Raw genomic sequence first — 12227 nt, 5'->3', positions numbered from 1 at the left:
GTCTAATATCAATCAAAAGACAGTTTAAAATGATTTCTCGTGCAATTTAGCTGAAATAACATCGATACATTTGTTTCCGTCTTTTGTATTGGTGAAGATCTCTTCTGATCGACTCGTTTGGGTCTGAAAACGATCCTACAAGTGGTATCAGAGCTCAGGAGGAAGAGTTCTTACCATTTCAGCTGCAAAATCTGTTTTCTACACCTTCTTTTCAAAATTAAACAAAATTTCACAGTTAAAATGTCTTGATTTTCAAGTATATTGCGCGAAACTGTGTTTTAACAAACCCTTGAAAGAATCAGATCTTAATTCGGCTTAAAACTTGATCTAATTTGTGAAAAACTGTCCGAAAGTTTGATTTCGCACGAAAGCTGATGTTATTTCGTTTGAACAATGCTGTAATTTCGAACGAAATCAGACTTGATCTCGCACGAAATCACTATTTCGTGTGAAGAAGTTCATCAGTTCGATATTTCGTACGAAATCAGCATTTGATTTCGCACGAAATAGGTATTTCGCTTGAAAGTGTTCATCAGATTGTTATTCCACACGAAATAGCAGTTTATTTCGTACGAAAGCTAATTTCGTGTGAAGCTTCATTTTGATTTCGCTTAGAAAGTTGATTTCGCTTGAAAGAGGATTGATTTCGTTTGAAACTTAATTCCGTGTGAAAATTTGATTTCATGTGAAGAGGATATTTCGTTTGAAACAGTCTATTTGTGAATCTTTGAAAACTGAAACATGGAGAACGAGTTTTATAATGCCTTTGCTAGTCCGATGACTATTACTCAAAGCACGATGCTTGAAAATGAGACGGGGACAACTCAAAAACCACCTAAGCTTATGGATATTGATGAGTTTAGTGGATGGGCCGAATGTTTTGCTAACTGGGTTGAAGCATATCACTTAGATGCATGGGAACATACTGAATTTCAATATGCTAGACCAGTCGGGGACAATAATGTGAAAATACCAATTAGAGAATTGAGTGCTGAGGAGAAAAAGAAATACATAGATGAGAAAATGATGGTTAGTTTGTTGTAGCAAGCGATTAAAGAAGACATCTTGATCTTACTTCAACATAATGGAAGTGCATTTTCGATATGGACAGAGTTAGAATCAAAGTTCATGGGAAGTACCGATATGCTCAAGAACAAAAAGTCACTTTTGAAAAAAAGAGTTTGATCTATTTCGTGGTTTGAAAACGGAGAACACCAAGCAGATTATCGAAAGATATTGCAATTTGGTGAAAAACATGAACAGATTGGGCATCAACAAAGATAAAGATGAGTTGATTGAGAAACTGGCTGATGCGTTGCCACATGATGTTTGGGGAACGTATCTGATGATGTTGAAGAATAAAACAGATTTTAATAATATCACGCTGAGCGAGTTTATTAAACATCTTGAAGCTCAAGAGATGGAACAAAGAAAAATTGCTAGAATGAAGAACTATGATGGAGAACAAGACATTGGGTTGTATTACAAAAGTGGTGTTAGTGATAAAATCAATATGTCTCCAAAAGTTGAAACTGCTTTCAATGTAACGGGTTCTTCTGACAAGTCATCTCAAGGATCAAGTAGCAAAATGGGATTTTCTACGTATCCATCGTTTGATCCACATTTTACTGCAACAAAGAGTGGCAAAGTAGTTTAATGCAACATTGCATTAAATCTGGAAAATGATCAAAACTATTCAGAGGAAGTAGCTAAAAGCCATATGCATTTGTTGGTGACTGTACTTGAATCTTATGGTAGTTTAGTTGCAGGGAGAATCAGGAATCCAATGCTTACAAAAGAGGATTACGATCAAGTAGATGCTGAGGAGATGGAATTGATGGATATAAAATGGTGCTTAGCGAGCGTGTTGAGAAGAGCCGAAGAGATGATTTCCGTGATGTAAATGTTTCAACTTTAGGATTTGATAAATCTAAAGTTGCTTGTTTTCGTTGCAGGGAAAAGGGGCATTTCAAGAGAGAGTGCACAAATCGTGAAGCAAGTGGAGCTCAAAATCCCTTTGGAAACAATGACTATTATCGAAAAGCAATTTATCACCAAGTTGCTCAACAGCCGTATCAACAAGAATAACAACAAACTGCACATGATAGAAAGGTGATTGAAGATTCAAAGAAAGTTTGTCTGGTCAATCAAGATGATGGAAGTTCATCAAAAGGATTCACTGGGATAAATTTATTTCAGAAGAGAGTAAAGCATGTATGTTGAACAAAATATCGGATCAAGATGATGAAAGATTACCAGAAGGCTTTAGCTGGGAAAATTTTAGCTGGGATAAGTATTGTCCGGATAAATAAATTCTAAAGGGTCAAGCTTTTGTTGCTCAAATTGTTAATGATTATACTGATGACTATTGGGCAGAAAAAATTAGAAAACATTTAAATGCTGAAGTTGAGAAAAAGAAGAAATACGAAGAAGAAGAAGAAGAGCAAATGAGACAAGCTGAAGCTGAGAAAAAGTAAAAGGTTGAAGAAGAAATTCAAGTGAGAAAAGTCAAAGAAGTTCCAGCGTTTGAAATTAAAACAGATGCTAATGCAGTCAAGGTTTCTAAGAAATGTATGAACTATGAATCTCTGATAAAGCAAAACAATGAATTCCTACATAATATAAAAAGGCTGAAAGAGTCATATGATGTCTTGAACAAAGCCATGAATCAATACAATGAGACAAGCACTGAGCAAGCCACAGCAATGAAGACACTCAAAGGAGCATACATGAGACAGCTTGATAGTGTCAACTATTACACTGAAAAGTGTGCTGAGCTTGAGTTGAAACTGGAAACTCAGAGAATAGAAATCGAGAGAGTTAACAGATTATTAAAAAGTTACTCATGTTCTACTTTTGTGGTTGACAGGATTTACCCCATAGTGGAAGGAATGAAGACGTTTGAAGAAGAAAAGAATTCGGAAGAGAAGAAGTCTGAAATAAAAGAAGATGATGAAGTGAAGATTTCTGGTAAGAAACCAAGTGTTGTCTATAACAAATGTCCACCCCCTGTCGAAAATGGATATTCTCCGCGAAATCCAAATTCGGAAAGAGTCAAAAAGGCAACAAACTTACAGTGGGAGTGTGAGTCATCTGATAACTTGCCAGAAAACATTGATGTCACGTTCACATCATCTGACACTGATCATGAGTCCGAGTTAATAAGGAAAGTGGTCGATCAGGTGTTGGATAAAGATGAAATAGAGGAGTCAAAGTCGGAGTTAAAATCAGAGTCAAAGTCAGAGTCTGACACGTCAAGTCAAAAAGTCAAACAGGGCAAACGGGTTTACAATAAAGAATTTCTATTGTCAAAATCTAATTTGAATGGCGGATTAATCAAAGTGGGATATACTTTGAATGATTCAGACAGATTATATTTCGATGAAGATTTTCCAATAAGAGGTGTTAAACCAGAAATGATAAAACAGGTTTTCAAACTAACAGAAATTAATATTTCTGAAATAAAAGATGGAAATCTTTCTGAAAAACCCAAACCTTACACCTCAAGAGTTCAACAACGTTTAAACAAGAAAAAGGGTTACAGTTCTAGTTTTCAAAAGAAACCAAACCATAACGTTAACTTTAAAATGAAATGTCTTGGTTTTATTCCACCGAAAAATTATAAAAATAAGAAAACTTATAAATCAAAAACTATTTTTGTTTCAGGAAAATCATCAGAAGCAGAAAAAGAGCAAGTGTTCAGAAAGCAAACTAACAAAGATTTCCTTGCAAAGAAGCAAGAAGAAATAAAGAAAGGTGTTGCTCAGCAGAAGAAGGAGACAAGAACCTGTTTTCAATGCAAAACAGTTGGTCACATTGCAAGGAATTGTCCTATGGCAAACAAATAAAAACAAGAAGTCTCTTAGAAACGTAAAAAGAAAGTTGTTGAGAAAAACGAACTATCAACCAAAATATTCAAAATTTTTTAAAATTCTATTTTTGAGGTTGGTGAATGTTCGAAAAGTGTTTGCAAAAGAAAAGAGAAACTTAACAACCAAAAGTGGGTTGTTAAGAATTCAAGTGATAATTCTGGTGATGAATCTGATTCCACAAAATTAGAGGAGCCACAAGTTGTTGTAAAAGAAGAGAAATCAGTTCCGACTTTGGATGATGCAAATTTTCCACCATTGCGGGCTGAGAATTTGAAATCAAAAGTTGGAAAAGTTGAGATTTCAAATCAATTCTTTCCTGAAAAGGTCTTTAACCCCACTGTTCAGAACATTTTTGAAAAAATGATTGATGGGAAGGTGAAGGGGGTTAAAGAATTTTATGAGAAGAAAACTAAAAAGTCAGATGGAGATGGTTCATCCCGAGTTAGTCTCTGGGATAGAACCTATCATGACTAAACTCTGGACTTGCCGGAGCTCCCAAGTTGGTAATCGTGGAGCAGGAATCGGCATCATTCTTGAATGTGTGTTTGAATAAACCTACAAGTAGTTAATCAAGGTCATTAAATTGAACTTGATTTATCTTTCATTCAAATGTTTGAGAAAACAAAGTGATGAATGGACCCCAAGCCTACAAGTGGTTTATGAAATCAACAAAAGTTATTTTCTGGAAAAACCATTTTGATTAAAACAAACTTAAGTGTTTTGAAATCATAATGGGAAAATAGTTTGTTGTAAGGGGGAGTTCTGATTGTTTATGCCAAGTGGATGGCGAATTGAAGCAATTCACAATAGTTGTCATTTTATTGTACAGTTTGTTTTCAAATTTTCTCAGAAAATCAAAATTGTAACATATTTTGATTTTAGGGGGAGTAAAAATTTTAAGAAATTTCGAAAATTTGAAAAACCCAAAAACATGATAAAATTCAAAAAGCCAAAAATATGAGAAAATCAGAAAAAGAGTTTTTGTTGTAAAAAGAGGAAATGATAGTACATCAATGGACTATTACAACATGCTAAGAATTGTAAAGTCAAAAATGTGATAAACGTTCTCACTGCGGATGTGTCAGTAGGTTTTTACACATTTAGTAGAGTGTTTTCGAGATATAAACCTAAATAAAAATACTTTCTTATCTCGTGGGGAACATCTCTCGGATATATAATTAACCCCTGGAATCTTGTTTGAAGGGCTTTCTATTTCTGACATACTAGGTCTTTGTACGTGGTGATATCTGGGGTATTATACCAGGACTTCTGATTTTGCGGGGGTAATAGCCTAGTCCTCGTATAATAATTTGCATAAGCTTTAATCTTTAAAGTCAGCCCTTAGTACAAAAATGATGAAACATTGAAAAATGCTAATCATGTGCTGTTGAAGAAAAGATCCCCAAACGGGACACACCTTAAAGACGAGCCATCATCTCTTTATACGAACGGAAGTTCTAGCCTGAGCTCTCACGGTTTCACATTTACCCGTTTACAGATATCATTAGTGTACATTCACCTGTATGACTGAATATAGAAGTCTGGATACGGGAGTATATTCTGAGGTGGAACACGTGAATAAGTTTAAGTGCCTTAAAACACTAAATGCGTATCTCGATACAGTTGAACTTCGTGTAAAAATTTAAGTGGACCAATATACTAATAATCTAAGTGAATCGTTTAGAACTTAAAATGTTTAAAGCTTAACGGTGTTAATGATTTGTCTCAAAAACTGATATGATCCTCTAACACAAACTCACAAAAATATTGTCTGTAAATATTTTTTACTGCATACCTTTAAAGTAAAAAATCCAAAAAGATTTTAGTGTGTTTTAGCATAAAATTTTGAAAAATACAAAAAGATTTTCGACAACTGATAGTGGAGAGCTGATTTTCAAAATTCCAAGTGCTAAACATGATGAACTGGTTTGGGAGAGTTTGAAATGAGATGTTATTCTTATAAGTGGTCATTAAACAATAAATCTATCTCATAGTAAGAGTGTTATTGTTGAATGATTCCTATAAGTGGTTCCTAAATTTTCAAAATTTTAAATTTGTGAAACTTATGTTTGTGGTAAAGAATGTACAGGTTTGAAGATTGAAGATAGCCAGGTTCCGATACCTGAGGATTTTGTGGTTACAAAAAGCCAGATCATGATCCTAGAAGACAAATTCCAGACTGCGATCCCAGCTTATTGAAAGGGGGAGTCTGAAGATAGTCAAGGAGTGATTAGAGCCAGTGTCTGATTCTGGATCTATGTCTATACAAGATGCTGATGCTGAAATAGGATGAGTGCCAGTTTGTGATTCTGATCCTGTGAAAAGAAGAAGAGATAAAGATTGATTGAGGATGCTTATAATGGAGAATCTTTGGAGAGAGCATGAAGACTGATAAAGGCTGAAGATTTAACAACTGAAGACTCGACACCGAAGACTTCGTCAACATCTGAGGGGGAGTCTGTTGGTGCATACGTCTATCGACTTCGTCTTGTATCGAGTCTTGTATTGTATTAGATAGATCAGGGAACGGAAAACGAGAAATGTGGGTGTGAAGGTATTTCGCACGAAATTGTAATTTCGTGTGAACTTAATTTTGCTTGAGTAATTTCGTGCGAAATCACCTTCCCTATAAATACCTGCTTTGCCAATTCATTTGTAAGGATTCTGATTCCGGTAGCGAAGCTCTGCAAAGTGTCTACAACATTGTAATCGGTCTAATATCAATCAAAAGACAGATTAAAGTGATTTCTCGTGCAATTCAGCTGAAATAACATCGATACATCTGTTTCCGCCTTTTGTATTGGTGAAGATCTCTTCTGATCGACTCGTTTGGGTCTGAAAACGATCCTACAAGGCATATTAACTTAGGAAACCTATATATGACTCTTATGGTTACCCGTTACGCGTTTTTCGCATTCGGTTCGGTTTATGTAACTAGTTTGCATAGATTGACCGAAACGGGTCAAACCTTATCAATTTTGTCTCAAAATCCAGAATGTGTTTAGTTTACCCATATTACACAAGTCTTCAAACTTGTCGGGTCTAAATCACATCCTATTCCGGTCTTCGCTTAATCGTGCGTTTGAACCGTATATCTTCCTTTAAAACTAACCGGTCTAAGTTCAGGCTTAATTAAGACCCGTTAGGAATCTAATAGGTTATTAAAAACCTTCGTTCCAGATTAGGAGCCCAGTAAAAGCTACGTGCACTTGCTGTTTGTGAATTATACTTGCAAAGGTAAATACTTTTAACTTATTTCCCTTATACGGGCTTGGGGTACGGTATATAAAATACCGCTTGGTCGGGCATTGAATTTTTAATCGTATGAAGGTTTATTTATTGAAATGACCCATTTAAATTGTTTTGTTTACTTAAAGCCTTTGGGGGGTCAATGACCATGTCCCGGATATCCTTGGCATCATTCATAGAAATGGCCACGACCCTAGCACGGGGTGTAGGCATACACTTGCCAGTGCATTTATAAATAAAAAGATATAACCGCCGGTTTCGAGAATATCTTGCCGCGGGACTATATCATGTGGTGTGTCTATTAATCTTTAACCCGGTATTCAACCCGGGCTACTGAACGTATAACGAACATGTAATTCTTTTACAAGTTTATATATAAATAATTATCCCAAGTTATAAAATATTTTGTGCCTTGTGCATTCAAATCAATTTTTCTTAAACGTTTTCAAAATGAGTTAGTTAATTGTATTTACCAGTGTAAACTCACGTATTTTCCCAAAAAGGCTAAGTGCAGGTACTAATCGAAATAGGTAGGCCTCTCCTAGCATCAAATAAAAGTCTTGCAAGCTTAGATGCCTTTAAAGTCTGTTGAACAATGTTTCCTTTTTATTTGATCCGCCTATGGATCTTTTTCAGCCGTTTTGTATACTTGATATTACATTTTTATTCGGTTGAAACATATCTATCTTTTGCTTCCGCTGTGCATTTAAAATTGTGTTGTTTGACTATGACGACATCAACTACGTCACGATACTCCCCACCGGGCCCACCGGTGATACGTGGAAATATCGGGGTGTGACAGACAAGTCTCCAGTCTCTCGTTCAACCAAGTCTCAAGTTTCACGAGTCTCAAGAGTCAAGCACCAAAGTATCAAGAATCAAGAATCTAGCTTCCAAGTATCAAGCCTCAAGAATCAAGTATCAAGAATCTAGTTTTATAGTATTTAAGAATCAAGTGTCTAGAGTTAAGTATCAAGTCTCATAGAATTTAGATTCATCAAGTTTCAAGACTCAAGCATCACAAGTATCAAAAGTGTCAAGAATCACATCGTTTGGGGACTAAAGTTGACAATAGCTAATAAGTTCAGGGACGCAGGCGTTACAGTCTCCCCCCCTTTAGGAGATTTCGTCCCCGAATTCTAGGAAGAAGACTGTTCGAAGAGCTGCGGATACTTGGTCTTCATCTCACTTTTAAGTTCCCAAGTGAATTCGGCGCCGCGCTTTCCTTCCCATCGAACCTTAACTATGGGAATTTTGTTGCGCCTCAGTCGCTTGACACCTTGATCCATGATTTCGACTGGTTTCTCCACAAAGTGTATAACTTCATTAATTTGCAAGTCGTCAAGGGGAACCTGCAGTTCCTCGTCGGCTAGGCATTTTTGTAGATTAGATATGTGGAACACTGGATGCACATTGTTTAGTTCTTGTGGCAGGTCGAGTCTGTACGCCACCTTGCCAATCCTTTCGAGTATCGCGAAAGGACCCACTTAGCGAGGAGCGAGCTTTCCCTTCCTACCAAAACGAACCACTCCCTTCAAGGGAGATACCTTGAGAAGAACTCGATCACCTACATCAAATTCCAAAGGCTTGCGCCTTTTATCAGCATAGCTCTTTTTTTCTGCTCCTAGCCTTGATCAAGTTATCACGGATCTAAAGAATCTTATCCGTTATCTCTTGAATGATTTTAGGGCCAGTAAATTGCTTGTCTCCAACCTCATGCCAGCTGAGAGGAGATCGGCTGTCACACCCTGACTTTTGTGGAAGCGTGGTTGATTTGGTGTGACTTCTTAATACCATAACAACAATCATAACAATGCTATATGATAAAAATACGAGATGTTCATCCATTAATTAAAGTGAGAAAATACCACAACACCATTGTTCGAAAACGTCGACAATTAAAATAAGTTACAAACCATGACATGTTTAACTGAGTTCACAAGGACTCAACAAAAGTACGTAAATAAAAACATGAGTTTAGAATTATGTATCTCGTCCAGGGAAGGGATACACCTCCTAAACTCAATAACCCCGGATGACATCTTTATTTCACTACGCAGCTTGACACATGCATACTCCGCGAGATCCACTAATTCCCTGAAATACATGTAGTTTGAAAAATCAACAAAAGTTGAGCGAGTTCATGTGTATGTGAGTATGTATAAACCTTTAAAGTATGTATGTATGTATGTATGAAAGTCCCTGGTATGTAGCAGTTAAGGAAAAAGAGATCACCAATGGGTTGCAAAACCAATGGTATGTGTGAAAAGGTGCAGGAAGACTCAAACCTAGCAAATTTGTTACCGGGCCTCGGCTGTAAAACACAGCACCACTATGGGCCGCCCCGACCTAATGGGTGTGGGCTCACTACACCCAAATAGATCTATCACTCATGTCCCTTGGTCCTAATAACGAGGATGGATGGCCTTAAGTGTTGTACCCACCCTTCACATGATCTTGTAGTAAACCCTCCTTAAGCTAATCATACCATGCAATAAACGTTTGTAATAATCGTAACATGTATTTCACCCCCGAAGTATAAAACTGAAAAAAGTTAAAAGAAAAGGGGGACATGAACTCACTGTAGTGCGTCTGCTGTGCTCGTACTCAAACCTTGTCAGCTACACGATAACCTACACCGTACTAATGTCTATTAGACGAACGGGTCGTGCCTTGCTTTTGTATTAACGGGTTTGAGTTACGTTACTTTGATATTATTCCAAGTTATAACTTCTTGTTAAAATAATAAGAATTATTTTAACTTAAATTTTGTTTTTAGGGTTTTGGAATAATAGTTAGGCAACTATTTCGTATTCATACTTCTCAAGTATTTTATATGCGTATTTCCTTCCCAAGGATGGGGGTATATTATGAATTTTTGTAATTTAAAGTCTTGACATTATATATTCCTAAGTCCCACTTTAGAAAAAATATATAATAACTTATTTGTCAAAAATAACGTGTTTCCAAGAAAATATATTTTTTTTCCCAAAAATCATATATCTTCTAAATATGTTAGGAAAATATATTATAACTTCCCATAAATAATACTTTTTCTACTTGTCCAAAAATATGTTCTACTTTGTCATAAAATCATATTTTTCGTATCAAAATAATATCCCTCATAATATTCTTGTAACGGTATTTTTGTTAAGTAATATTATTTCACCTTAAAATAATGTATCTATTCCACATCACATTCAAATATTCACACAAGGGTTGGAATATGAAACATGTTCTTCTAAATATATTTATATCCAATTTTATTTATAAAATCATCCTTCGATACTTTGTATTTTGTAACAAAACCTATGGCGAAGTTTATTTTGGAAAAGAAAGTTAAAACATATTTGTAAACACTTGTTAGAAAAATATTTTCTAAGTGTTGGGATTTTTAGAAAATTTCGCCATAGTCTCCTTTGTAAATGGAGGTGTCCATGCTAATAAGCATATCATTTTCTTTTCGAAAATTCATTCAAATCAATCAACAACAAGTCACTAAGCAATATTACACTTACCAAGTGCAAAACTATTCCTATTCAATATACAACATGAACTTGATGTTTTATAAAAACGCGTAGTAACTTAGTGGGGGTGTTTAGTGGGTTTAGTTACCCTCCAAAGTGTGTTTACCTTTGTTAAAATCTCATTCTCGGGATTTTTAGATGTTCACAACTTGTGAACATATTTTACAAAAGTATTTATCTACCACATTTTCATGTCTTACTAGCATCCATATACTTATTCCTTTCCAAAAATAGTGTAAGAATCATGATTTTCCAAAAACCGTCTTTTAACTTTGGTTTGTTTAGAAAAACCATTTGTAAACCTCGGATCCATACGATCATCAACTCACTTTGTTTGCTAATATTTCAAGAAATCACCTTGTTATCAAGTTCATGTCTAAATATGAAGGTGATCTTTTTATGCAAACCCCTAATCACCCTCTAACTTGTTAACTCATGTTTTCAATCATGATTTAACAAGTTTCATATGATGACTAACATCACACTACTAGTAATCATCAAGCAAACATCAACATATTTAATACAACCACATTTTATCATTATTTCATCTTGTTTCATCTTTTGAAATCTTATGTTTCATGATTTATGTTCATGTTCTATTAGTGTTCACATGTTTTCATCATAATATATCTATTAACCACCAAAATATGAAGTAAATAAGAGTTAACAAGAAGCTTACAACTAGCTTAAAGCTAGGGAAGATCACAAGTGAAAATGTAGAGGATAATTGCAAACGAAAGTGGTCCTTCAAGTTCCAAGTGTTCCACACCTTCTAATTCACCTTTGTGCACCTTGAAACAAGCTTGGATTGGATGATGGAAAAATCAAAAAATGGTGAGTGGTGTAAGGGGGTGCTCGGCCGAATCTATGGAGGAGAGGGAAAAAAGAAGTTGTTTGATGAACATGGTTAAGTGATCTAGATCTTATATCCACCAAGTTCTAAAATCCTTTGGTTAATGTGTTTTCCTAAGTACATACATAATCATCCATAATCTCTAAAGAGATTACATGGGGATTGTGCAAGATTTAAGAAATCTTGTGGTGTGGGGCCCTTGGGGCCGGTTCTAGCACGGGGGGGGGGGGGGGGGTAAGATGTAAAATGTTGTGGTAAGTAGGTTAATTAGTAGGGTGTTTGATGTAAACGCTAATGTTTAGTGTGTACTATGTATTATGTAGTGTGTTATAGTGCTCGGGAACCATAACTAGCTCAGAAAAAGTGAAACAATGTTTTTAACAATATTTTTGTGTTCCGAGTAATGTCCGGTTGTTTGGTTATATACCGTTCCCTTAAAGTGCTAAGTTATACTGTAAAGTGTCCTTTATGTAACTTTTTGTGACACATTTAATTCCCGACACTTAGGAAAGCATACAAGACCATTTTGCCATATTTTTGCACATTACTAGCATGTTAAAATGCTGAATTTTGTTAATAAATGCAAAATTCTGCACTTTGAATGGGTTTTAGGCACTTTCTAGCTCCTAAACTATCACCTAGAAACAGTTTTATGGTCCTTACTTCCCTACACTCCCTACTAGTGTAGTACCTTGACCCTTGCTCATACTGGGCCTTAAAACACTG

The 12227-nt window shown here is 35.6% G+C and overlaps 1 protein-coding gene across 1 annotated transcript; it reads left to right on the top strand.

Annotated features, from left to right (window-relative positions):
• Positions 1–741: 741 nt before the first annotated feature.
• On the top strand, positions 742–3750 carry LOC110875724 (structural maintenance of chromosomes protein 1A-like). Its single transcript, XM_022123928.1, has 5 exons — positions 742–1029; positions 2322–2473; positions 2630–2767; positions 2870–2957; positions 3667–3750. Exons 1-5 carry the CDS (start codon positions 742–744, stop codon positions 3748–3750), a joined length of 750 nt encoding a protein of 249 aa, XP_021979620.1.
• The last annotated feature ends 8477 nt before the right edge of the window (positions 3751–12227 follow it).

The sequence above is a fragment of the Helianthus annuus genome, chromosome 12 (genome assembly GCF_002127325.2).
Source record: "Helianthus annuus cultivar XRQ/B chromosome 12, HanXRQr2.0-SUNRISE, whole genome shotgun sequence".
NCBI classification, from domain to species: domain Eukaryota; kingdom Viridiplantae; phylum Streptophyta; class Magnoliopsida; order Asterales; family Asteraceae; genus Helianthus; species Helianthus annuus.
Note: the sequence above shows the minus strand (reverse complement) of the source record. Positions and strands in the feature narration are given on the sequence as shown.